The sequence below is a fragment of the Aythya marila genome (assembly GCF_965140915.1).
Source record: "Aythya marila genome assembly, chromosome: 1".
Lineage (NCBI taxonomy): Eukaryota > Metazoa > Chordata > Aves > Anseriformes > Anatidae > Aythya > Aythya marila.
In genome coordinates this window covers 201,084,128-201,106,449 of record NC_139042.1, presented here as the reverse complement: position 1 = coordinate 201,106,449, position 22,322 = coordinate 201,084,128, and the positions used below count along the sequence as shown (strand labels likewise).

The window sequence follows — 22,322 nt, the reverse complement described above, 5'->3', positions numbered from 1 at the left end:
TCACAGCTTCTTGCTACCCAGCAAGAAAGTCCCGCAGCTCTTACCAAGCAAGAAGTCTGTTTCCTTACCAAGCAGGCAAATCTGTTTCAGGAGTGCTTTTCGAGGCAGGAATCCTCTTGCTTTGGTACAGCGCCAACTGCTGAATTACCTGTATAAAGTACAGCCCGAGGTACAGCCCCAAGATACACCATGAAATCCTCAAAGCATTATTTTAGAAGAACAAAGGCAACGTAATGAGTCGGACACCAATTCTAAATTACAACACTTTATTGCAGCATTGGCAAAGGTCAGATTTCTGAAGCTGGTGAAGATCGGGCGGCATTTCTGTATGAAATGTTACAATTTTACAAGTCTCTCTTCCTACATGCAGAAACCAAAAAACAGTGGTAAAAAGAATTTTAAAAGAGCTAGAAAAAAAAAAAAAGAATTAGTAACATACAGATGAGCTCCTTAACTGAATTAACTACTTCTACCTGAAAGCAAACAAAAATCTATGCTAATAAATAACAGATTGTCAGAAACAGACCAAGAAACCTCATTTCTACTTAGAAAAAAATAAAAATTCTACTTGTTTCCAGATGTATTTAATTTTTTTTTTTTTTTAAACTTTTGTTTGTTTCAATAGACACAGAGGCTTATCAACCCATGAAGATCAACAAAATATTTGGATCCGCTCCTTGACATCCCCCTGTTATGCTGACTGGCACGTTTTGGTTTTCAATGATACATACAATGGGCTCAACTATATCCCTGTCCTTAGGCTGGTGTCAGGCTGTTCCAAGCAGTATGAGTCAACACCCTGTGTTAATCCACTTCACATTCTATTTTAAACCTTAACAGACATTTTACCTCCTTGGCTCTAAAGTTTTGTGTTTTTTATCACCCCTTCCCGCTCCCCAACCCCTTCTTTCTCGCTTGTCTGGCAGCAGAAGGCTACTCCTTCACCAGCAGGTCGGGAGGAGCATGTGATGGCTGAGACGTTCTCCCACATGTCAGGGTTTTCTTTCCCGTTTCACCGTTTGCTCTACATTTTCCTACTGTAGATTCGCAGCCCCCAACGAACACCCTTCCGACGCCAAGTGCTTGACCCGGAGATAACGCAGCTCGCACCAAGCGTGCAGCTTTGCTTCCCCACTTACTGGGCGCCACCAAGACCTTTTCCACTCCCGTGGAATCCGTCTGAATTTCAGGTTGATCTCTTGTTTCCTCTGAGCTGCTCCCCGGTCAAGTTAACCATCTCATTCGTTTGCTTCTGCTCGTATGAGAAGATTAACCCTCACATGGTTCCCGTTACAAAAAGCTTTGTGTTTTGTGGTTTTTTTTGGCAGGCCATGACTGGAAGCTTCCACTTGTTCTGTGCGGGTTTTGGGGGGGAAGAGAGGAGGCTGCTGTTTCTGCCCCACGGCCCCAGCCTGTCCCAGGTTTCGGTTCTGAACGCTCTAGGCTGACATGCTGAGATGTGTCCACTGCTCTCATTTAATTGCTGGAGGACTCCACTATCCACAACATCAGAGATACAGGACCTAATGAAATGACACTTGCTGCTGGATCAACGTCTCCTACGAAAAAAAAGGAAAAAAGAAACGGTTCAGTAAGAAATATCCAATCCTCTCCAGGTTAGCAACCACCCGAATCTGTCCGTGATTTTCATCTACCTTTATCTTTAGCACTTGGAGGTTACACATTTCTATTAGCCATGCACACTTTAAGATGAGACCATGCTAGACAAAAGGCAACAAACCTCTGTATCAGGAACAACAAGCCCCCTACACAACTGCAGCAGATCAATCTAAAGTTGATCAGAGACAGCTGCCTTTCCCTACCAGGCAAGGTGCTAGGTTACTGAAGTGCACAGCGATCTGTGAATTTACAGAAATGCACGTTATTTTAGACAGTTTTAATTTTTGTGCACAATTTCTTCACTTTTAGGAGTACTGCAGAAGTGTTAGAGAGGGCTTCCTAGAGCCAGGTAGTTGTTCACAACATTTTTAGAGAGTATTGAAGCCTTTGATCATTCTTTGGTGACAAAAGACAGCTTCCTACTCAGAACAGTCACATTTTATTCTCTTAAGAATATAAAAATGCATTGAAAGATCACACCAATTTGCAGAAATGTGATCCAAGACCAGGAAATCTAGAAGTAGCACCAATCTTGTGTCACTAACCCTGGATACCAGAACCGACAGCTGTGCTGGAGTGGTTTTTGTTGATTTCTAGACTATAAAATTTAGTAGCGCAAAACAAAGTGAAAATTTGACAATATTTACAATCCCAAGGAAGTTCCTGGGCTCCATACCCAGGTCTTTTACCACGTAAATGAAACAGGTCATATTCTTTATGTTAATGCATAAACCTCAAGCATTTGCTAAACAGTAAGTTAATCTAAAACTTGCTTTTATTGGAAATCTTGCGAGAAAAATGTTGCAAGCAGGTAAAACTAGCCATAGGGCTTTCTGCATTTCTCAGAACAGAAGCATCCACAGTGATTCAGTGCTCTTACATACTGCAGTGTTTTGTTATTCAATCTCTCATTAATTCAGCATTCCTGTGTTTTGTTTAAATACACAGTGTTTTCGTCAGGAGGTACTGAGCTGATGCACCTGTAGAACTTACTGTGCTTTTGCTTTTTTTGTTTGTTTTAAGCCTTAGCATTAGGTAACAGAATATTCTAACTCTTTTTTGGTGCACTCAAATCATCACCAACATTGGCTACGTGGCTGCAAAGCAAGGAACTTCAGTTTTAATAAGATTTAACTTGATGAACTCTCCAGCTGCGAAAAAACTTCAAGCATCAGCGCGTTGCAGAGTTGTGCTTTTATCTCCCCATCTCCCCTAAAAACACAGTTATTTTCTGTTGATGTGGAGGGGAGGAGAAGCGTTACAACTAGCTGCGTGCATCTAACCTAGCAGAAGTTACTTTCATCCCAAACAGCAGCTGCCGTGGCATGCTGGTGGTAGATAAGGCAGAGCGAGTTGTGTTTCAAAGGATTAGGGCACGATGCTGCTGGTAAGCCTGAGCAGTATTTCTACAAACAGGTATTTCAAGGGACATTTCTCTTCAAACCAGTAAACAGCACAAAACAGCTAAAAGTTCAGTTAAAAAAAAAAAAAAAACAAAAAACAAAAATCATCATGATTGACTTTTAAAGACAGAATAACTATGCATTTGCCAAGTAATTTTGACAATAAGCAGAAAAGTGCCCCCTTCTTCTGTTCAAAAACCTTGATCTAGACCTATGTTTGACAAGGTCAAACTCCAAAAAAAAAAAAAAAAAAAGCTGTAATTAAAAACAGCTTGAACCAGAGGCTGCAGAAGTGTGATTTTGCAAACTCCCCCCACCTCCCTCCCTTCCCTGCTACCAACACAGTTACCAGTTGGTGTAACAACCTTACAGCCATCTTCTCAACTGCATCACGTAAGCATTACTACTGGCTACATTCTCCACAGGAGAGAAAACCATTTACTTAGCCATGCCTGGAGTAGAAAATTGGAATTTGTGTAAGTGTTCAGAAACACTACACCACTCATACAGGTGAGGAAATAATAATACACACATGACTTTGAAATCAGGTTCCTTCTGCACATTGACATCACAAGATGACATACAAGAAGAATCCTCCTACTTTTTAACATGTGAGGTGCTTGAGATTAAGCTGCACGCTACTCCCTAATCCCTTTATGTCGCCCAGCAACCCACGCTGCTCTGTGTATTTCTGGAGTCACGCATTTCTTCACAGACTTCAGGCACCTCCCTTCTCCTCCAAACCCCTCTCAAAACTCACTTGCTGCTCTGCTTTCCATGGCCACTTTCAGCTCTGGTGCTGCCTGGTCCCTCTCCATCACATTAACCAAACCCAACAACATCAAAAAGATACAATGAACACCTGAAAGCTACTTTTTTCCATTTTAAACAATGTTTTTTTTTTTTCCAGGAACAGTTCTTTTCTTTGTGTGCCTTATTCTGTTGAACATTCCTTTTTTGTTTTCAGTTACACAAGCTTTAGCAGGGAAGATGCTTGTTTAAGGAGGAAAACAGCATCTGAAGTTCGCACTCCTGCTCTAAGCTGCTCCCCTGCATGGGCAGCAAAGGTGCCTGAAGAGAACCAATGCTTGCTTTCAGCTCTCTGCCCCACAGAGACAGCTCTCTGCTTGTCTTCCACGGGGGAGCATGCACAAACAGACTGAAGGGACTTGATTCCAGGATAATGAATGCAATAACAGATTAAAAAACGTATCGTACTGTAATGTGGAATGGAGAGAAATTTCAACAGATGTGCATTTGACCGAGTCCAAGCATGTTACCATTGCTGGAAGGAGTAAGAGCTCTCAACAGCAAAACTGAAATGCCACAATGCAGAACGTCAACCTAGCCATGGTGTATTGAAAAACAGAGCACTGGATTTTACATAGCTGCTATCGATTTACCTGTGTGAGAATATGCTCTGTGGACCAGCCCTATTTCAATGTGCTTCTGGACTATTACAATTTAAGGTGCCCCGATTATTTCTTCATAAATCTGAATTACCAGCTCCCATACTCTGAAAGTTGCCAATTCAAATCTGCAAAACCCAGACTCACTGAAGGAAGGGAACTGTAAGTTGTTCGAGTTACTTCGTATTTCCATCTCTTCAAACAATAAAATACTCCCATATAAAATCCAAGTCATAGCACACAAACTGGGAAGGTGTTTTGAAGATTGGTAGTTTCCAGAAGTTCACGGAACTTTTTTTTTGAGGGCTTATTTTTCTTTTTAAGTAGTATGTCAATGTTTTTTTAATGAAATGTTTTCAATAAATGAGAATTTATTTGTAAATATTTGTAAATAAAATGTACAAATTTGTAAATTTGTAAATAAAATCTTGTCTTCCTTTCCCTCTAAACTTCACATCGAGTCTAGCCTAGACACCAAATCCATATTTGCAGAGCCCAGCAAGTATCATATTAACAAGGCAGAGAAAAGCCAGGTCTGGAGGTGTTTATCCCTCGTGTCCCAGTGCAGTTTGACAAAAGGAGCTCCAGGAATTAGGACACAACCTCCAACCTACCCTGGGCCTTCCTCCCTTAAGACAGCTAAAAAAGGAGGTCTGCATTTCTACAGATGGCTTTCATGGAAGGTTACAGTGGTGAGTGTATGTAGTAGGGAAAAGGATGTAATGCAGAATTTAAAATGACAACTGAGAAAGGGACAAGATTAAACTGCTGTTGGAAAAGATGGCAAAGAACTGGGTGAACTGAGCCAGCACACAATTAAATTGAGGATTGAATATCTTAATTTTTTATGATACCTTGAATGTGAAGATGGGAATAATTTTACAGCAAAAAATTCTGAACCAAGTGTAAAATACTACTGCTATGGTGATCTTCCCATATTTTGGAAATGAATACAAGAGCCCATTGAAAATGACAACTAAGCAGCACGATGAACCAGGGAATACATGTGTCGGTTCTCAAGACAGTGACACACCAACACCAAGGATTTGTCTAGTCCAAGACAATGACAATCAGCTAGACTGAGGCTAACAGAATATGAGCAATCAGATCTCAGCTGCCCATGACTTCTGGTATTTCACTAAGTGGACTGAAAGCTTCAAAATACAGCATCAGTCAATACATCAGATATATGGTGGGTGATGCATCAAGTATTCTTGTGCAGCAGCTGTAACACAAAAACATGAAGTTCAATTCACATTCTTCCCTATTATCCATGCTCTGATTTTTCAGCATTAATAAAATACTATTATGAGAATATTTAGCTAATAAAATCCTAGCATCCTGTTATTACCTTCATGCTTCATATTTCTTCATTAAGTGGGTTCAAGAGCAATAAGAGTCAGATGCAAATAGCTGAGCTGAAATTATCAACTAACTTAACCATGATTTAGTTTGTCAGCTTACGCACGCATCTCAATGGGCCTGTTCACAGCAACAGGGTCTTCTTTCTGTACTACACTTTCAAAACAGCAGGGAGTTTTGAAGTTACTAGTTTTAATAAGACTAGATTTAACTAGTCTTATTAAAGTTAAAAACCTCCTTGGTAAAGCTTACTGCTGTACACTCAAAGTTCTCAGTGTAATTCTTTTTTCTTGGTAACGTGTAATTCTTTCTTGGTAACGTATGCTTTTAAACAGATTTCATAAAATGTAGTTATTTATATTTCATTTTATGAGCAAGTCATTTAATGGATCTTGATCCTCTTTAAAGATAAGAAAGGCACTTTCTAGTGAATATAGGGGCTGTTCTCCAAAACCGTAGAAGAGTATTTTCCTGATAACATCATCATAAAAAATTACTTTTGTAGATTTTGTGTTTCCTGAAGTTCCAGTTTAACAGTTTGATAACCAAAGTCTTACTGTAAGGCTAAACAACTGGAGGCAAGAGTGAGAGTTGTTAAATTGCACTGAGTGCTGCTTAAGCAAGTCAAGGAACTCTGATTTTAATGGTGTTAGAGTGAAGTACCTTCAAGGCCAGTCAGCCTTAAAAGTTCGAGTCCCCCCAAAAATCCTCTCCTTGCAGGATCAGCATGTCTTAACTTGAAGTTATACAAGCAGGTGTTTACAAATAAAGAGCAAGAAACTAATTTTTGACGCAGCACTTTGCACACACTAACAGTAAGAAATCTGACAAAAGCTGAAAGTCTCATTGCATTTAATTCAACACAGAAACAGAATATTAAAAAATAAGAGTAACCACTACAAAAGATTTTTCCTGTTAAGTGATTCATGCATTACAGCCACTGCCACTAATTCATTCTTCCATTTACTGTGCTGTTATCACAGGTGAAAGAATTGCCAAATGTGTGTGGGTGGAAGGTTGGTGTGAGTTACTCATCTATAATTTTTAGATTTATTTATTTAGGACCCTGCTAGACCAAAATAGAATCACAGAAAATTTTAGGTTCAAAGGGCCCTCTGGAGGTCATTTAGCCTGAACTCCTGCTACTATGATTCTATAAAAGTTGGGCTAACTGCAAAGCCAGATCCAATTGTTTATGTAAAGGTAAAACATGAAATCAATTTTTCTACTCTTAACGCTACCCAAAAATGCAAGAAACTGCTCATCCTGACATTAACTTTCAGAACCTGTCAGATTGTAGTTTAAAATGGAATCAATGAAGAGATTTGCTTGCTCAGATCATCCCTAACCTGAGGAAATGTAGAATAAAAAGTTGCATATCTTAAAGATATGCAAGATAAAGAAGATAAAGAAGGGAACAGACATGATTATTTTCAGCAAGTTTAGAGTTACTATTACAAGAAAATAACTGATCTGTCTTTATACACAAAGAAACAACCAGAACTAGCTCACTCGTCACATAAACAAATCTGTAGTTCAGAGTCATTAAGATTGGAAAAGGCCTCTAAGATCACCTAGTCCCTAAAATCATCCAGTCCAACTGCCCACCTACCACCAATATTACAGACTGTTACACAGATTGGTTCTAGCATATAGAAGAGTGAAGATTTCTTCACACAGACGCTAAAATGAAAAGCTCAGTGTAAAAGTTTTGCCCTCAACAAATAGCAAGATACTCTAGTGTCCTCATGGGAGCTGGTGGGGTAGTCTTGACTAGAAAGCAAGGAATACTGCAATTCACCTGTCAAAATCAGAAGACAATCTTGAATATATCCCATAAACCTGAAGCTCTTAAAAGTATAGGTGACACAAAGCCTGTACTAGTGGTAGTAAGCTAAGGGTAGACCCAGTCTTCAATAAATTAAACTCTGCTTAAGCATCCTTCACTGCAGGTTAAAAAAAAGAAAAGATTTCCTTACTATGGGCTAGGATGGCTCAACTGATGCAAGACTGCAAGCCTGAGCACTGCACTATGCAGCAAATAAAATATGCCCACTAAAACTAACTTCCTGGTCTCTGCTCTAAGGAGCTTATAGATTAGAAGGAACAAAGAATAAGTTACATAAGACAAAACTATATCAGAATTGCAAGCATATGGCACAGACATTTAAGCAAGGAAACACTGCTTTAACTGTTCTCTGGACAATGCCTGACCTAGTTTACAGTGAAATCCTAAATTATGTTTTTCCTAAAACATTTGAAAACAAAAGCCTTTGAAAAGAACTACTGTCCTGGGAAATTTTATATATATACACACACACATATAAAACTAGAAGTATCATATTTGCTGATCTGGTCCCTGTATTTAAAGAACTCCAGTGTACTCCTCCTCACACAGGCTACAAGGTACTTGTGACAGATAACTGAAAGACCTGCAAGAGAAGACTGCATAGTTACTTGTAAAACAATTGCAGGTGTTACAGCAATTCAGTGTAACTGAACAGTTTTTGTTTCTATGACAGAATTAGGCCACAGTGAAATGAAAAACTAAATGGATAACATTAATCATTCTACTGAATTACATTTAGTACTTCATAAAAGTTAAAATGCAGTCTTTTTTCAAAAAAAAAGATGATTTTTTTAATACAAACGGTTTCTGTATAAGGGCTTGTTGGAACAAGAGATCAGAAAGCTACAAAAATTCTTACAATAATGTACCAGAAGGAGGTTGGCAATATCACTGTAACACAGTACAGTGCACGAACTTATTTCTAGTTGACAAATATAGACCACTTAGTAAACTTGTCCCTTCCCATTGTTGCTCTCATCTACCTACCTCCAAGATTATTTTTTCCAAAGAGGAACATGAAAACACTCCATTTCACCTGATCTTCTGCCTATTCAAATCTGTGCTGCAACGTTAATTTGCTAGTTTTTCTCAAGCTTAATCTGAGTGAGAGAAGGCACGGAGACATATTAAAACTGCACCGTGACTACTGAATGAAATAATCCTCTGGCTTGCCAACTCTGTCAAGGATACATTCACAGACACCATGTTAGAAGCACAAAACATTGCTCAGTATTTTCAGAGAATGCTTTAGAAAGGAAACCAACAAATCTACTCACATTATGCAGATCATTATCTGCCTCAATTATGAAGGTAATTACTTGCCTAGAACCAGAATTACCACATTTAGAGGAAGATTGTCCTACCTCCCACCAGTTTTAAAGATTAGATCTGCATTAGGTGCTCCCTTCGGATGCTGGTAACGAGGACGCCGTTCACGATTTGTATTTGCTGGAGCCGGACGCTGTGCCAGAGACTGCAACATTTCTGTAATGTCATACGGAAAGAAAGTTAAATACATTTGTTATGTATCTTTTTAAAGAGGAATTTACACAAATCACATTTCACTGCTACAAAGTAGAAAAAACCATTATTTACACTTTTTTTGCTTTAGAGTTAAGACTTCTCATGTTATTCCAGAGCAGCTCTTTTTTTTTTTTTTAATTACTGAAATTGCACAGACAGCTTTGACAAATCCACACTACCCCACGACGTGAACTTGTGTTTCCAGATGTTCTTACAGAAGGAACTGCCAGCCATGATTTTCATCACAGGTGCTTAAGGAAGGAGCTGTGGCCTTTTCCTTCCGAATGCAGCTACCACTGACTGAATCAATGATGAGGGACAAAGGTTCACAGCACTGTGAGAAGCCTTAACATAAAACTGCCCTGCAATGGGAACAACTGGACAATGCTGCTGCCAAGTGAAGACGCCGTGAGAAACTTGTCCTAAATTAGCATCCGTAAGTCAGGTATTTGTCTAAACTAGTCCTAATAGGATCCTTTTACAGAGGAGACAGACCTGAAGAGGGTGACTCAGCTGACCTACATTACAGCAGCTGTCTTTGGGATGGAATTTTGCTCTTTGTGATCAGAAGGAAGAAACAGGTGGATGCTGAGAGCAGTTACCAGTTGAGCACTGGACATCCAGGCTTTTGGACAGCTTAAGTAGAAGCATGATGTGTTGACATTTGGTAAAGCTTCACTTCATTTTGTTGTGATAAAAAAAATAGGTCTTTACTAGACTAAACTAATGGTGCTGAAGTATCTGATACAATTACAAATACATCACAAGAACCTCCACATACCCTCTGTCCATACATCAGCACATCGGACAGCAAGCAGTTCTGACAGTCCACCTGTGCAAGAATCTACCCTGCTCAGCAAACAGATGGAATAGGTGAAGAGGAAAGGTAGAACGAGCTGCTAACCAGCTTATCTCTGAAAGTCTGCTCTGTCTGGTTCTGTAATCTCTGCTAATCTCCAGGCTGGTATTGGAGACACATGCCCATCATCTGTTAGAAACAAACTTCCACTACTCTCAGGAAGACTTGCACAAGCCAGATCTGGAGACTGGTGAGATTCTATCACCACTTACTGAAAGCTTTGCATGCATTTTGGAAGTTATCCATTCAATCTTTGGGAAACTGCGAAGCTATGAATGATTTAATATACAATATTGGTGTCAACACTTAATAAAGCACGTGTTTGTATGCTGCATGCTCCCCTATCAACACCCAGAAAAGGCCAAGAAAACCATTCAACACACTGAATAGTCCCTGCTTGTAAATGTCAGGAAGTTACATCCTTCAGAAACAACTCTGTTTATCAAGACAGATCTCTAACAAGGCAATGTCAAGACCAGGAAGAAAACAGCAGATGATGGTACACTGCCAGGCAGGCGCTAGAAGCAAGTGCTGAACCATCCAGCACGTGTGTACCTGTCTCTTCTGTTTTCCACACCATGGGTAAAAGAAAATAGTGGAGCTTGTGACAAGTCAGTAACATGAGAAACTGAGTAATTGAGAAGATAACAGGAGGGAGAGAAGGCAAGGGAACACAACATATTAGCTAGGCTGAGCACATCACCTATCTGGTTTTAGTGAAGAAAAAAATGTACACAAAAATACCAGCCTAAGTTAAAATCACCCAGTTCCTATTGCTTCTTCACATTAAAGTGTGTGTAATACGAATAAAAATAAACTAGTATTAAATAATTACTTAATAATACTTTGAAGTACTTCGCAGCTAAGTTTTCATTTATTACCTAAACTGTGTAAATGGAAAAAAACAAATGTACATGAAACAGTTCGGACAACCTTGAGGCACTCTTCCAGGAATTATGACTTTCCCCCACCCTTGGTAACTTCAAAGCTTGAAACAAAGAAAGAGTTGGTTTTAAATGTCAGTGTGTTTATATATGTACCAACTTGTTAGAAGCAAGCTGACTCCTCAAAAGGAACCCTCAAAAGGAACCATGGGCTGCATGTTGTTTATATTTATTTTATATGTAATTAAAAATAATGCCAAACAGGAGCGTTATTTAGCCTGTGTAATCTACTGAATTAGTGTCCTTTTTAGTTTGGTTTTACTTTGCATGTTAGCCAGGTCTACAAAAGAGAATCAAAGTAAAAATTAATCAATTTTAAAACTGGTATTAGTTATGGCAAAACCTATTTCTAGAGTGTTATTTCCCATGAATTAATGCTTTACAGACAGCACCTACAAAAAATATGAGAACATAAAATGAAACGAATGTGATCATCTTTTAGATATGAATCACAACTGCTCGCAATAAAATCTTACATTAAACAGGCTGATTTTTTAAAGATACCCACAAATTCACAAGACAGGTCCTAATAAACTAAATGCCCTGACCACCATAAAAATATCAGAAGAGTCATTAATGAGTGAAACCCCATAAAAAGTCTGAAAAATGCACTTAAGTGTCTAATTCTGAAGTCTACTGTTTCTTTCTTTTTCATTAGGTGACTTTATAAGAGGGAAGTGTCTTGGAAAAAAAAAAATTTAAGCAGAGTATGACATTTAACTCTAAGAACATATTGTATATCCTTTTCACAACTCCGTAGACACCTGCTTTGGAAAAATAATCCTTTTCAGGATTACAAGCTTAGTTCTTGTGTTATCAAAATCCTGAATGAAGTTTCCATGGTGTGTTTTTTTTTTATATATATATATAATTAGATCTGCTGCTTTAATTTAAATTTCCCATTTCTTGATGAATAATGACCTTTCACTAAATAGCTTAAATGAGATTTCCTGATAATTAACTACTTATACTGTGATTACCACCAGACTGCAGCATCTTCACAACAAAAAATAGAGCAGGAACTTTGGAGATATTAAATGGAAAAATTAACAAGAGAACTGAATACCGTCAGTTTTATTTGTTTTGGCTTTGTTTACTAGTCTTTACTAGGAAAATAGTTTGAAAAAAAAAAAAGTGCACTAGTTCAGGGACTATATATGATTTGTTGTATTAATTATTTCAATTTGTCAATGTTCCAAAATGCTTGGTTTATACATGATCTAATTTGCTTTTTAAAGCTATAATTTGTAGGAAACTTTCATTTTGCTAATATATTATGTTCCATATTTTTAGGGCTCCTGGAACAGCTGAGGTTAATAGTCTTATTTTTCAGGCAAAGGTTACCAGTAAGTATTTGCACATCTTAATGTGAAGACCCCAAATACCTTTGTGTATTTATATCTAAAAACCAGAGTTTAAATTGCACGAATTGAATTCCTCTTGTATCCAACTCAATTCTCTTCCAGTAATGGAGACAATGCCACAACCATCATGTTAATTTTGTGTTAGCTTATTTTCAAGGAAGCTGTGATCCCAGTTCTTCCCCTTTTCCAAACTAAACAAATATTTAGATTTATTGAGACCCACTTAAAAGCTCCCTTTCATGGAAGAGCTGTGAAACCATCTTTGAGCATAGAGTAAAGTGTGCATATAACGAAGAGCTGAAGTACAGGTTTTCCATGAAGCCTTACAAAATAACATTCAGAACTTCTACTGCTAATTATCACAGATATTTCTGCAGATCCATGAAAGTTCCTCTGAAGATGAAAATGAAGCACTCGGTTATTTTCTTACCCTGGTAGTCCTCTTGTTCTTGCCGTTCGTTGATATCCAAAGTGAGCTTTTTCATCCGCATTCTCTCCTCCTGTTCAGCCTGCTGTTGGTTCCAGTGGTTTGCAGCAAGTTGGGAAGACATCGGCACATTTAAGATCTTAAACTGCAAGTGAAAATAAATTTAAGTGCCCATCAGAGAACAAAAAAAGACAGTAGGGTAATGGTTATTTCTACGTTATGATGAGTTACCTTCTACAGAAGTTTCTACTGAAAAGTATTTTTTCCTTCTTTTTTTGTTTAAGCTCTACTTTGCTTCATGACACATGAGAAAAATACAAGGTATTGAGACGCTCTGAAGACATACAGAACACACAAAAAAGGCTGAGTAATCGGAACAAAATTAATTCTCACCAGCAACACATAGCTACAATGCTTCATTTCTTATGTTGATACAAGCCTCTTTACATAGACATCCCCACAGTGAATTACACTGGTCTTGAGATAACGACCACAGCTGGCTCAAGAAAGCTGCACCTCCCTACAAAGTCCTCTTCCTTCCAAAAAGGAGATGAAACCCCTAAGCAGAATTTCTACCATTATCCCTTGTGATAACAGAGGAGAGAAAACCTGAGGGTTTCAGCTATCCTCCAGCATTCCTTGGTGAGTACCCTTCTTTTCTGTGGATGATTCTGGCTCCTTGGTGCTAGGAAAACACATAGCGATGGATACATTTTTTTTTTTGTCCTCAGACTCAAAATTCAAGCTCATATTGCCACAGGGAAATGTTTTAGAGTAATCCCAAAATATATAAGTAATTTTTAATCTGACTTGAAACTGAAACAATAGCTTTCAGAAACCCTTTAACACTAAAGTTTGTGCAAACATTCAGAAAAATTTCACTTCCCCTTTCAGTTGCATCTCCATTAGAAATAAATATTTGAGCTATAAGTGGGATAATGCATTTAAAGATAATAACACCCCATATTCCACGAACTACTCTGAATCCCGCAGCTTGGTCTCATCGTCTGAAATCTATTTCCACAGAAATAGAAACGGGCAAATTTCAGCGTTCTCTTCTGCTACGCTGTCAAAACCGCAGATGAAATGGTGCATTAACAAAACCTCCGTTGAGATGCTATGTAGTAAACAGAGTCTTCACTGCATGTACGTAGTATTTCATGCAGTAATTACTGAAAAAAGCTCAAAGTACCTATTACAGAGCAGTGCCCCACTGGCAGTGCATTAATGAGGAGTGTGAGAAGATACCAAGTACTCAGATGTTACATTTGAAAATAAACTGTTTCAAGCAGTTCAGATTGACTCTTACAAGAACTGAAAAAAAAACAAAGAGTAAAATAAAGCCCTATCAACTGAAGTGTTTACTTAATGAAGCAAATCAGGCAGAAGATTTTATTATTATTATTATGCAAAGTATCAGTTATATTGAATGCCAATACAAGCTTGTTGTTAAAGCGTATGTAGGAAATATAAAGTTCCTGAAATTCCAAGAGAAAGGTAAACTGCACTTACTTATTGATGAGCAGATTTTGCAAGTTCCCAGTTATTCTCAAATGAGGTTTACACACAATACACAAGCAAAACTAACCAGCCCATTAGCAGTATCTCATGGTAATAATCATTTCCTAGCTTCACCATGAAGCTCCTCAGCCATCTTAATACGCCCTTTGCTTTTTGTCTATTCCATGGATTTACCGTGTCTAAGTGGGTGGTAAATGTATCCAGACAGGCTGCTCACAGTAGGAAAAAGAAAAAAGTGAAACACATAATGGGGCAAATGAAAGCAAAGGATCCAAAAAACAACAGGCTGGTAATTAACAAAATATCACTGAGTCACTATCTCAAGGCAATCTGATGCTTGTCAGCTGAAATCATCAAGTCACTGACGACAATCACTAAAGGATGTGACTACTGAGCTAATGGAACATGGAACATTCCCAATCTGCAAAGAGAGGAGAGGTGTAGTGACACACTCTTACAAAATCTGTGAAATGGGGACAGATTATAAAGAATTCAACTTCTGAGATGGCAAACTGAAGAACGAACTTAAAATGATCACTCAGAAGACCAGATTACATTACGGATTTGATAAAAACTTCACTGAGAAGAGGGAACTTAACATTCAAGCCCAGGTGACCATTCTACGGATATTACCTTTTTATGCTATCTTGCTAAAGATCTTTCAAAGGAAATCTTACCTTAGGTACTAACCACAATTCTTGCTACTGGGTGACTCTCTATTTTACAGTCTAAATCTCACCTGTGTTCAGATCTACTTGGCATAAATCTTGGATGATTTCAAAAAGCATCCAATGGTATTATATCTTGGATCTCATCTCTTATGATGCATCTCTTTACTTCCCTCTGTTCTCTCACTTCTTGTGGGTAACTCATGATGCCACAGTCTGATTTTCAACATCCATGTTGAGTTCTACTGCTGCTACCTTTTGTCAGTTTTGTCATGCAAGGATAACGTAGGTGACAGGTAAAAATAAGACACTGGTCTACCTGATATTCTTGCTAACAGCTGCTGTTGATGATCACAGGCTGACCCAGGAGGATAAAATACGATGTCCTTGCTGTTATCAGCATGCAATGACTATTAATTCAGGTTATATGCTGCTGGTGAACAGCAATCAGTTGTGTTATTTCAAACAACTGGTAGCCAATGTCCCACTAAAATCAGGCAGAACACTGGCATTTGAACGGACCATTTAACAACTGGATGTCAGCTATCAAATATTAACCTCCAAAGGGAATCTCAGTTATTTTCATCAATAAATACTTCCTTTACAGCTGTGATTTCCAGTTTCTGCAGTACCTTTGACAAAGAGCACAGATCAAGCCAACTGATAAGATATAAAGTGGTTAGTTGACATTACAATGAGGTGGTGATGCTCACCATTTGATTGACTGTAAGGATAAGAAATTACTTACAGCCATCTAGGTTGTCTGCATAATCCTTGTGCTTATATTGAAAATGCTGAAAAGTTTACAGCTATAAGTTACCAGTACATTATATTTAACACTTCAGAACTCAGTACAATTTCTGCTCACAGATTTTAAAATAAAGCACTTAAGAAGCTATTATTTTCTTTTCAACTCCACCTCTTCTTTCCTGCTTATTTTTCTATAAAAATGACTACTAAGACGTATTTTTTCTGAATGCAAAATTATGGACAAAGAAGCCTTTCATTGACTCAAAAAAATGAAGTAGTGTATAGAGTGACTTTTTAAAAAATAATAATTTCTAGAAACACTTAGAGGAGTCTTGGCAGGAAGAGCCTACTCCCAAAAGCAAATACTAGGGGAAGAAGGAGGAAAATCTCCTGAACAAGTTGTGCTTTCTTTTTCAAGCTGTAGAATGCCAGCAATATTTTCCCCTTGCTAAGAATATGCAGATCCTAATATTTCTGGTCACTGGATATTCCCAGTAAGTTATCCTGACGAAGTCAAACACTTTTTTGCAGTGTTCTCTAAATCCCTTTCCTACTCAATGACAGCAGTTAGAATTCCTCACTTATAACTTTATACGCAATGTTCAAGTTCCAGAACAGCAGAATAACCAAACAAATGTAGTAAGGAAATCAGTTAATCATCACTGCTAAATACACACAGTATGTGCTTACTCAAACAGGTATCATTACTTATACTCTGAAAGCACGTACCTAGCACAGCATTTTCTTAACAGAATAATGAAGCTTAAAAACAGATTCAAAATTACATTTCTCTAGTGTTTTGTGATAACAGACCTTCTCACTTCCTACAGATTTTTAAGTCTTTCATTTGAGAGGGAAAAAAGAGATTCTGTTTCAGCTTACTATTAAGTACTCTACTACTAAGCACTACTGCAAAAATTCAGGTAACAGAAGTCAAAAACAAAGCAATGACAGATCTAAATAAAAAAAAAAAACAGCTACAGATGGATGGAATGAAATAATGCCTTGTTTTTGCTTTCCACAAGCTCACTAGAGTCATTCAGTTTTATCATCAATTAACACAACTAAAAATCATCTGTAAATTTCTTGTCACGGTTTATGTCCTTCATGTGGGTAAGTGTTAGGTATTTGTGTATTATACATTTGCTGATCCAGGAACATTCCAGCATATACTGGAGAAAAGAGCCAAGACAAACGTACAGCTTTGCTGCATGAAGCAAGGAGTAGTTTTCGTTGATTGTTTGTTTTGTTTTCGTTTTAAGTTAACAGGATTTTCATTTAAGTTTCACAGACATTCGCTCAGCTCATTCTGGAAGAATCCTCTTTAAAAACCTTCAGATAATGACTGTTTTCCAAGCTGAACAAATTCAGCCAAGTAGCAGTTACTTCAGAAGCTGAATTTAGCAAGCATTATATATTTTGATATGAAGCTGAAGGTTTTCAGCAACATCTGCAGAATCTTTGGGATTTTGGAATATTCCTTCACATTTTCTTTCCTACTCCTTTGAACTTTCAGTGCCTGTTTGTCAACCACGTGTTTCATCTTCAACAATATTTAAAAATAAAACATACCACTGTTCCTGTGGGTTTGCTCAGGGAACGTAAAATTAATAACGGTACAATTTAAACAAAGAATTGTTATACTTGGTTACTATTAACCAGCAAGAATTCCAAGGAATTGCATGTGTTATTTTCTGTACTTCAAAATTAAGGTCTGCATCCTATTCTGAGAAAATGAAGAAATAAAAAATGACTTTTAAAGTCATATAGAGAGTGACTTTTAAAAAAGTGAAAGAATATTCCCCACTGCTTTTTTTTTTTTTTTTAATGGAAAACCTATACCTTACATACACTCTTACCTGCTGTTTGTTGCCTTTTCGTGTTAACATGACAAACGGCATTGTGTCTCCAGACTCTGACTCCCCTTCTCCACTTCCAAGTGGGGGACCCTTCTTCAGCTGACTTTTGAGGTGTAGGGGAATAGCCACATCCAACTGATGTACTTTAACTGATTCACCACTCCGTTGCTGTTAAAAGGATGTCAATTGTATAAATAATCCATGCTAAATATATGAGGAAGCCTAGTAACATTCACATCTTTATGACTGAGAACATGTTTAACCTTCCAAGAAAGAGTAATATATAAATCAATTCACTAGATCTTATTACATTTTTGTTTTCCTCACAAAGAAGAAATCTACAGGGACAGAATACTTCATATCTTAAAGGAATTCTGGATAACCTAACCTTTTAAGGAAAGAAATCTACAGAAGTGATTAGTGATACTTGAGAATGGAAATCATACATTCAGGATGTTTTTTATTGCATATGATTAATACAGTCCTTGTTCAGGGCTTGCAGTACTCAAGTATTTACCAGATGCAATTGAAAACCATATACAGCGCTTAGAGGTGATGTAAATTTAAGTGCAGCTACGCTTCAGACATGTTATAAGCTAAGCTTGGGTAGTCTACAATGAAGTCAGAAGTGTTGCCTAATATCCGATGCAATTATTATTTAACCAATAAAAGATGTCAGCATGTAATATATTTTCACTGACCAAGCTATTAATGTCTGAAGGCTACTTATCTAAGCATGCCAATTTAAGAAAGGCCATGAGAAAAACAAACAAACAAACATTTTTTAGCATGGTTACCTATGCATTAATCATTTACTTATAAAATAAGTAAATAAATGTAGCTGCACAGCTAATTACATTCCTTAAAAAGGTTTATACCTGAAGATTTTCCAGCATCATTTTATCCAATGCCTGAATGAAGTCCTCATCTTCTGCACAAGGAACATGTTTAAGACCTCCTCCTTTAATCATTACTTCCTATTACAATGGAAGAAAAAAAAACACCTCCATTACATCAATTTCAGAAATATGAATATTCAGTCCAGAAGTAAAAAAAAAAGTCTTCATTGTTTCCATGATATACATAATCAAAAGCTTTAAAAAAAAGTTAAAGAAAAATGTTTTTTGCTTGAATTATTTTCTTGAAGAATTATCTTCTGACATTTACTGCATTACGAAGGTTGGTCACTCATAACATTCTGAACATACTAGCATGCATGTACATATTCTATGAACAACAACATCAAAACGAAAAATCTCTATCCGTACTACACACAGTCTAATTTTTCCTTGAAGTCCATAAAATTAGATGATGTTTTCACGACAAATAACATCCTTCAGTATTTGGAAAGAAAAACGTGACAACAAAAACAGCACTTTAATGTACCTTTTGGTATACAGAGTGTTCACTGCTTAAAACTTTGGAAAAATAACTAAGTATTTTCAATTTTAAAATGAACCAAAATGTAATGCAAAACTGGTAGAGAAATGCTTTTACTCAGTGACACCTACAACTGTGAAGAAACTGGAATTCAACCGGCAACAGGATGCCATGAGCACAAATTTGTCAGCACAAGATCCAATGCCTCATAGTTAAGGCAGCAGACCAGCACCAAGTAAACACATCATCTAAATAGTGCTGGAACTGGAGACCGTGCAATATAAGTGCTAGCTCCACACCTCACTCATTTTGGCTTTTGGCAACAATGCTGCTTGTTCCTCTGCTATAAGCTATGCTGAAATCTATTCTCTGATCAGTGATTTAACAGCAGGGTTAAAAAAAAGAAAGCTTTTATATGCTGCTTTTTAAAGTCGGTATCCCAACACATTGTTCTATTACAATCATTATTTTCATTACTATGTAACTGCAATTCAGGCTTAATTACAATTTGCTATTCCAAAATCCGTATTTTAGGTATTCCACATTTTTTAGTTTGTCTCCTTTTTGGTTTTGAGATGTAGTACAGAGTACAGGTTACCTTGTACCAGTTTGCTACCATTACTGGCATTGCAAAACCATCACTTATGCAACTTTTTCCAGTCTAGCTACCTCTGAAAATGCAGTCCTGTGAAAACACGTAGTAAAGTTGATGGCATTAACATTTTCAGAAGGCAATAGTGAAAGTCTGAAAATATAAGCTCTTAAATGTATTTGAAATAATAGCAGGAGGGGTTTTTGCTGGGTCTTCCCAATACATTATGAGCAGCACTGGCTAAAAAACATTCAGTAAAGAAAACCAAAGCAGCATAAATTAATTTACTTATTTGGAGTAACAATACATACTGTATTCTCCTCATCAGTTTCATTTTCCTTATTGGAGTCTGTAAGATAATCAGTGTTTTCTTCCTCCTCTTCTTCACCTTCTTCTTCCTCATTGTCAGAACCCTCCTGAAACATTCAACGTTTATAATTTGAGAATAAAATAAACTTAACTGTTTTAAAGATAAAAAGTTACGCTTGTTCACCAGTGGTATTCTGAGGAATACAAGGCTTTACACAACTGAATTATACATCTTCAGTCACAACATGCTGATGTCTGTTTCCAATGCTAAAAACACCCCAACACTCCATTTCACTTGGAGAAAAAGCAAAAAGCCCTCTTGCATTTGACTCCTCTCACACATTTTCTGCATCTTTCACACCCCACCCTCATGTGAACCTGTTTAGTTTAGTTTTAGTAAATGTTTTTGGTGTTTTTTGTTTTTTTAGTGTTTCACAGCAAGTCTACAGTCTGAACTCGGCCAGCTTTATTTTACCATTTTCATTAACATATAGCAGAACATGTTGAAAATTTTCATTTAAACATAAGGGTTTTTTAAAATACTGATTTTATTACTACAATGTTTTTTAAACACTAGTACAGATCGCCTGCAGAGGTTGTGGAATCTCTATCCTTGGAGTTATTCAATCTGGACATTGCCCTGGTCAACCAGCTGTAGGTAACAGGTAACCTTACTTTGGGCTGGGTGGTTGGACAAGACCTCCAGAAGTCCATTTTCACACCCTCAACCATTTATGATTCTAATCATCTTACTAATTTGTGGGTAAAGGCACAAAACCAGCCAAACTTCAGAAACTTTAACGCTGAGTCATCAACTGAAACTAGGAACGAGATTCCTAGTAAACCAACCCAAGTATAAGGAGAAACCCAAGTATAAGGAGAAAAAGTCTTTCCTATTTCCTTGATGAAATTCATGTTAGCATTATGCTAACATTATCACGTCAACTTTGCTGTATCATAGTGACAAGTTACAATTTTTATGTACGTCTGCCTTTTTTTATTGGCTACGCTTTTGATTGCGAAGATTACCAGCACAGTAAACAAGGAAGCTTATTATGCTCCATAAATCTTATTTGTTCACATTATGCAGGTATACTCTGAACACCTGTTATCTTTCCTACATGACATCTAGTCAATATGTTTGCCTCTGTAACAGATAAAGATAACGATCTGAAGGTATTTTCATGCCACAAAAACTAAAGGCATCTTTTGATTGAAAAGCAGCATATACCCTAAGTAAAGTTGTCAGTTCAAGTTTTTCATCAAAATTTCTTTGGGTAAGCCTCAGACACCACTGTATTCTGTTTTCCACATATAAACAACTGGGACAGAAATATACCCTTGGTGTACTGACTTGGTTGCACATATCCACATTTCATCTGTTAACTGTGACACAGGAGGGCTTCAGAAAGCATCAAAATATCGATTACTCATGCTTTTTATGCAAGGCAAGGCAAATGATTAAATTCACCTCTTCTTCTGGCTCGTTTACTTCACTTTCATTTCCAGATTGTTCCTCTGTCTCTGCTCCACCTTCTTCTTCTTCTTCATCCTCTTCCAGATTCTCTCCTTCTGTAATGGAATCTTTGGAATCTTTGTCATTCACAAGCCCTGTAGATTGGAGAAAGATTTAAAACAAAGAAAAGAGTTAGAATATTAAAAATGATGTGGGTAGGATCACTTCAGAAGTCCACTGCTGCTGAATACTAAAACTTCCAATGGGTCATAATTTATTTTTCAATAGAAGTATTTTCTCTATATAGTTACCTTGTTCATAAATAATCAGTAGCAAGGGTAACAACTTCCCTCAAGAAAAGGAGGAAAACATGGAGAATAATTACATACGAGCCCTAAGTCATGGATGCTCAACTGAAGTGGCAGAGTCCATAAGACAAAAACCCCTGCAGCATTACTTCCAGTACATTGTGCTACTTCAAGAGAATCTTCAAGTTCTTAAAGATTAGTCAAAAAGCATCCGATTAAATTTTCTTTAGCACGCTTTAAGTACTCAAACTTTTCCACTGTATTTCTGTTGATAGAGAAATAATAGATGATGGTATTTCTATTTGTTACAGGTAAGAGTTTTGAAAGAAACATTTGCTCAGTCTATAATCAACCTTTCTGACTTTTCTAGTGCTCTGAGGCTGCACTTGAGCCTACGAGGATATAAGTACCCACATGAAGTCTTAAGAAAATCAGAGCCTCTTCCAAAACTATTGGCTAACGTGCTCATCCTACTTGCAGAAAGGACTGACCGTTCTCTCACTGTGTTTTAATTCATCTTGTGCTTTCCTGTACTGACCTGCTTGCCACTGCTATTCCTCAAGCCGTTTTAGGGTACTCTGTGTGCAAGGAATCAAGCCTAACTTCCCAGAAACTGTTTTCTTTCAACAGGATATCTTTCAGTGTAATATTCCTTACCTGTACCATTCCTACAGTAGTGAAGAGTAAACTTTAGTTTCTTTCAGAGCTGTGGTGTACG

At 37.3% G+C, this 22,322-nt stretch overlaps 1 protein-coding gene across 4 annotated transcripts in view; it reads right to left on the bottom strand.

Annotated features, from left to right (window-relative positions):
* Positions 1-245: 245 nt before the first annotated feature.
* Positions 246-22,322, bottom strand: part of UPF2 (UPF2 regulator of nonsense mediated mRNA decay) — a gene marked incomplete at its 3' end in the record, with an annotated part of 62,814 nt that continues 40,737 nt past the window's right edge. For 3 of the 4 annotated variants that reach the window (XM_082776496.1, XM_082776498.1, XM_082776497.1), the window contains 7 exons: positions 21,312-21,451; positions 19,843-19,947; positions 18,438-18,536; positions 17,560-17,727; positions 12,765-12,906; positions 9,008-9,128; positions 246-1,559 (listed from right to left, as the gene is read on the bottom strand). In XM_082776496.1, the coding sequence (XP_082632622.1) occupies positions 1,550-1,559; positions 9,008-9,128; positions 12,765-12,906; positions 17,560-17,727; positions 18,438-18,536; positions 19,843-19,947; positions 21,312-21,451 (785 nt within the window). Of the gene's footprint in view, positions 1,560-9,003; positions 9,129-12,764; positions 12,907-17,559; positions 17,728-18,437; positions 18,537-19,842; positions 19,948-21,311; positions 21,452-22,322 lie in introns of those variants that run through there. The other variant, XM_082776499.1, reaches the window with a different exon arrangement.